The 5,894-nt window shown below is 50.3% G+C and overlaps 1 protein-coding gene across 1 annotated transcript; it reads right to left on the reverse strand.

Annotated features, from left to right (window-relative positions):
* Positions 1-3,650: 3,650 nt before the first annotated feature.
* Positions 3,651-4,220, reverse strand: LOC119321408 (reticulon-like protein B12). The gene has a single exon (XM_037595100.1). The coding sequence runs from the start codon at positions 4,218-4,220 to the stop codon at positions 3,741-3,743; it is 480 nt and encodes a 159-aa protein (XP_037450997.1). The 3' UTR covers positions 3,651-3,740.
* Positions 4,221-5,894: the final 1,674 nt, after the last annotated feature.

Raw genomic sequence — 5,894 nt, forward strand, 5'->3', positions numbered from 1 at the left:
AAGGCTAACCCTAATTCTGCCTCTGGCCCGGATGGGTTTTCTATCCCCTTCTTTAAAAAGTTTTGGCCTATTCTTAAAAATCTTATTTGCCAAGTTATTCAAGGTTACTGCCTGGGCACAGTTGATATCTCCAGGCTGAATTATGCGGTTATCTCTCTTATTCCCAAGATTAAGGGTGCTGACTTAATTTCCCAGTTTAGACCTATCGCGCTCATTAATAACTTTGCCAAGTTCCCTGCCAAATGTCTGGCCACTCGCCTCACCCCAGTGGCTCATCGCACCCTATCTCATACTCAGTCGGCTTTTATCAAGGGGCGCTTCATCTTGGACGGAGTTCTCTGTCTCCATGAAATCGTTCATGATATTCACAAATCTGGGAACAAGGCAGTTATACTCAAATTAGATTTTGAAAAGGCCTACGATTCGGTTAATTGGGGTTTCCTGAGACAAGTCCTCCTTGCAAAAGGGTTTGACAGTGGGGTGGTGCACTGTATCATGCAGTTGGTCATGGGGGGCCATACTGCTATTAATGTTAATGGACATATTAGTAACTTCTTTAAAAACTCTAGGGGTCTGCGGCAAGGCGACCCGGCCTCGCCCATTCTTTTCAACTTCGTTGCGGACGCCCTTACTAACATCCTATCTAGAGCTGCGGAGGCCGGTCATATCTCCCCTGTTAGTTCCCACCTCATTCCGGAAGGAATTACGCATCTTCAGTACGCTGACGACACTATCATTTTGGTGGAATTTAATGACCTTTGCATCGGCAATCTCAAGTTTCTCCTCCTCTGTTTCGAAGCTCTTTCGGGGCTTAAGATTAATTTCTCTAAAAGCGAGGTTCTTGTCATGGGTGTTTTTGACGTTGAAGCTCTAAGGGTGGCATGCTCTCTGGGCTCTCTTCCTATTAAGTATTTGGGCCTGCCTATCACTTATGACAAGCTCTATGCCAAGGACTTTGCTCCTGTGGTGACCAAGGTCGGTAATTGTGTGATGCACTGGAGGGGCAGATATAATACTCAGGCGGGCAAAGTGGCCTTAATTAACGCCTGCCTCTCCTCCCTCCCTATGTTCCTGATGGGATTCTACCTTCTTTCTATGGGCACCCATGCTGGTTTTGACAAACATAGAGGGGCCTTTTATTGGAACGCGGCCGATAACAAGCGTAAGTATCGCCTGGTTAAATGGGACACCATATGTAAGCCCAAAAGCCTTGGGGGACTGGGCATCATTAACACTCTGGTTATGAACAAATGCCTGATCATCAAATGATGGTGGAAGATCATGAACATTCCCCAGGACAAGCCTTTGTGGTTCAGCATCTTAAAGGCAAAATACTTCCCTTCCTGTAGCCCTATGTTTGCTCGTGCGTCTGGGGCATCTCAATTTTGGCGCGATCTTGTTAAACTTCGGCCTACCTTTCAAGGCCTAGTCAAGTATGTTGTTGGCAATGGGAAGTCTACTAGGTTCTGGCTTGATTGGTGGTGCGGGGCCTCTCCGCTGGCCTCTACTTTCCCTGTTTTATTCTCCTACTGTCCAAACCCTCAGATCTCTATCTCTGAGCTTGCGTCGAGTAATTGGGACCTTCAGCTGCGCCACTCCCTCTCTCCTGTAGAGTTGGAAGACTGGCAGCGTCTTGCTGCCCTCTTCCCTTCGCTCTCGGAGGAGGAAGACACAGTTGTGTGGCCCCACTCTCCCTCTGGCCGCTTCTCGGTTAAATCCTTGTATAGCAAACTTATTGAGGGATCCATCACCTCCAAATTTAAGTGGATATGGAAAGCTCGCATCCTAAGGATGGCAATTTTACCCATGGGTACGGGTACCCGCGGGTACCGTACCCGCATGGGTAGGGTATGGGCACTTTTTTATACCCCTGGGCAGTACCCATACCATACCCGTTAAGTCATGGGTAGGGTACGGATATAGCCTTGTACCCGCGGGTATACCCATACCCTGCCCGCTTGTAAAAATAATGTTAAGTTGTTGTCAATTAATCATTAATTTGTCATGTGACTCGCCTACTTCTATTGACTTATGAGTATGTTGTGGTTTCTAAATTTTGATGGTAGTCTTGCACCCATGTACTTGTTATTGAGCAAACATATTTGATTTTTTTTCAAATGTGCTATGAATGAGTGTAAAATTATGAACAACTTGTGTACTATTTGTTCTACCCGTTGGGTACCCAATGGGTATGGGTAACTGTCGGGTATGGGTATGAGTAAAGTTTTAGACCCGTGGGTACGGGTATGGGTAGAATTTTGTACCCACTTACTATATGGGTATGGGTATGGGTATGGTATTGCTCTACCCTGTCCATACCCTACCCATTGCCATCCTTATCGCATCCCCCCTAAGATTAAAGTGTTTCTCTGGCAAGCCTCTCGCGGGCGTCTACCTACGGGTGACCAAATCCGTAAACGTAATGGTCCGGGTTCTGACTGCTGTGTTCTATGTGGGACGAGAGAAGATACACCTCATATTTTTTTAACTGTGTCCTGGCTAAGCTGTTTTGGTGTTGTGTCAGATCATGGTTGCATGTCTCCTGGGCTCCGACCTCCTTTGCGGACTTACGAGCCTTGGCTAATTCTTTGGTTGGGGCCCAGAGGAGATTGTTTTGGGTCGGCTTTGCTGCCATGTGTTGGTCCTTATGGACGACAAGGAATAAATTTACTATCGAACATGTCTTTCCTGCTAAGCCTGCTGATTGCTTATTCAAGACTTGTATATTCCTGCAGCAGTGGAGATTATTGACTAAGAAGGAGGACAGGGATGCATTTGACGCCATGTTGGCCAAGATCCGAAATTCTGCTATCTCCATCCTTCCAAACCAAGCGGGGCCGTAGACGTCGTTGCGTTGCTACGTTTTCTTTTCCTCTTCCGGCCTGCGTGCCGTGTACTGGCCTGGGAGACATGTACGTAGACTTCCTTCTTCGTGTTCTGGCTTCATACTTTGGCATCTGTGTGTTGATTGTCTGGGTCCTTGTTAACTCTGCCTGGTGGCTTTATCTATAAAGTCGGGCTATGGCCTTTTCTCTAAAAAAAACAAATACAACAGACTCGCATTTTATTTCCGTCTATGTCCCAGGAAGGAAACATCTTCAACTCCCTTTCAAAGCCCTGACCTTGCAACGAAGAAAATACATATGATTTCTATCTATCTATATCCCCAACAAAGAAATCATTTTATATTGATTAGATAGTGAGTAAATATATGATTTAGACCTCTTTATTTACATAATAAACTTTATAAATATGGTCTTAAACCTATAACTGAAATGAGTGATAAAAATAAAATAAAATGATGTGTCAACATGCACGGCTTGTTTAGATGTGTCAATGTACATGGGTTTGACAATATACTGAGGAAAGAGAAAAAAATAAAATGAGTTGGACAGAGTTTAGCAGATTGTGCCTCAATTGTGTTCATGTGAAGTTCACAGTTGCCGGAAGTCATAATCAATTGGAAGCATAAGGCATGCCTCACACCAAGCAATTGGAATAAACAATCACCACCAATATCTCCAAGTGATGTATCGTCTGATGGAAATAAAATTGTTTTGTGGCTAAAAAAATATGTTCCACTAAATAAATCGTGCGAAGTATACTTCATCTCACGCTGCAGGTGGGTGTGGGAATAAGTGGGACTAAGAATCCCATCCCACTTAAATTGCATTAGTGGATTTCCACTGGACCGGCAGAATATTAAGTGGGCTAACCCTATTAGCCCATTGGAACCCACCCTAACCCCACTTGTTATGAGAGGATAGAGCAACCCGCCCGAGCGCACAAATTCCAGTTCCTGCTATGAAAAGGGTGGGGAGGTCGCGCGCGAGGCGGCCGAGCAGGGCGGCGGCGGCAAGGCAGGCGAAGACGCGCCCGGAGCCGGGCTGGCCCTGCGTGACGTGGCGGGAGGCGGAGGTGAGGCCGGCAAGGCCGGAGCGGACCAGCGCGGCGAGCTCGTCGGTCGCCGGCTGCAAGTCGGGGATGGGCGGGGCGGGGCGGCCGAGGAGGCGCGCGGCCCTGGACCACGCGCAGAGCACCGCCAACAGGAGGAGCAGCACGTCGGCGGCCAGCGAGACGGCCGTGTATCCGGAGGCGCGGTTGAAGAGGATCCAGGAGGCGACGGCGGCCGCCAGCAGCAGCGCGCTCAGGTTCGCCCGGCCTCGCCGCCACAGCACCACGTCCGCCAATGCGAATGATCGATCGATTGGTTGATTCATTCATTCATTCAAGTTTGCGATTGCTATGACTCGGTTGCTTGCTAGCTGATACATGGATGAGGCGGAGAAGATAAGAGGAGGAGCATGAGGTTAATTACCGACCGAATTGTCCGGCGTGGTGATGGCGGCGGCGATCCATGTCCATGGATGATTCGAGGCAGACCGAGAGGAGAGGGTTTGGTACTGGCCGGGTTGGAATTTGTTTGATGAATGATCAAAGGAGGGAGACGTGCAATTCACTTTCCCAAATGCTGCAAATTGCAATTTTTCGCTGGAAAGAAAGAAACCGGAAATCGCAATTTTTCTCAGTTATGCATATGATGCATCTGTTAAGTGGGATCCCACTTATTCCCACCTATTATGTGCTAGTTTTGATGGGACATCCACTTCTTTTCCATCAAGCCGTGTTGGGACTAGGTGGATCAAGGTGGGATTCCCAGGAACAGTCCCACTTGCAGCGTTAACTTCATCTATTACAAAACATAGGACTTTAACCGGCCAAATTATGTTCCTAACTGGTTGCGGCGGAACAGTGAAGTCGTCAAGGACATGTCCTGCCCGTCGATGAGAAGAAGCGACAGTAGTCGGAACATCGGCATTTGTACTGCCACAGTTGAATGTGTTGATTTTAAAAGCTTGGGACTGTCAGTTTCGTCTCGGTCGCTCGTCGACGGCGCCAGCACGTTGCTACTTCCTGGCGACACATGCACCACTTCTCCACGTCGCACTTTGACGAAAAAGGGTTTCCCCCGGCTTTGTATTACAAAGCAACCAACCGATACAGTCAACGATAGATGCTGGGACGAAAGCAGCACAGACACGTGTAAAAGAATGAGAGAGAAAATACAAAAGAAACAAATGCCGACAACGACGGATCGACAAAAACACGAAGAAGCCTCGCAACCACTGCGCCCACCGGAGATCTCCCACCAAGCTCGTGGACTCTAAAGCGCCGGTACCAATCAACGCCTCCAATAAGGGACGCGACGATGCCGACGCTGTGCCAAGGGTTTCCCCCGGTACGCGACGAAGAGAGAAGGGTAGCCCCCGACACCCTTTAGGAAGGTCCGGCAGCACCCTCAGGTGCCACCGGGTCAGTATCGGCCAGGCCGACAGGGATTTCTCCCGATCCCGACCTTCACCTCGGGCGCTTCGAAGCCCGCCAACGAAACCGACCACCACCCTGCGCCGCCATGGTCTTGAAGCTTCTCACGCCATCTCACCACGGCACCACGAAGAGAGGTCTGCATACCGAAGAAGAGGAGCCGGGACTAGAGGCAACAACATCGTCAGCACGCGGGAGGGTCCCACCTCCACCATCAACGACGGTAGCCGACCGGACGCAATAGCAGGAGTACACCAGGCCCATGGGCCCACAGGCCCGGCCGGGCCACCCAAGGCCCGTAAAGCTCCCGCCTTCACGCTGCAGCAAGCACGCCGACGGCGACGCTGCCCCCGGTCCGAGCTGCTCCACGTCCGCAACACGTGGAAGACAACTAAGCTATGCCGGTGGCCGACCCGCTAGGACCCAGATGGGGCCCGCAGGGCCCAGATCTGGGCCGGGGGTGCGCCGTCGGCCACCCCGCGCAACCAAGTTGCCCCGCGCCAAGGAGCAGCGCCTCCACCACGTCTGTCTCCGGCCACCGCCGCCGGGTCGCCGGACCGCCGCCTAGC

Source organism: Triticum dicoccoides, chromosome 6B (genome assembly GCF_002162155.2).
Source record: "Triticum dicoccoides isolate Atlit2015 ecotype Zavitan chromosome 6B, WEW_v2.0, whole genome shotgun sequence".
NCBI classification, from domain to species: Eukaryota; Viridiplantae; Streptophyta; class Magnoliopsida; order Poales; family Poaceae; genus Triticum; species Triticum dicoccoides.

What these genes read in the sequence shown, in the direction of transcription:
- LOC119321408 (XM_037595100.1), bottom strand. Translation starts at nt 4,220, where the DNA reads ATGAATCAACCAATCGATCGATCATTCGCATTGGCGGACGTGGTGCTG.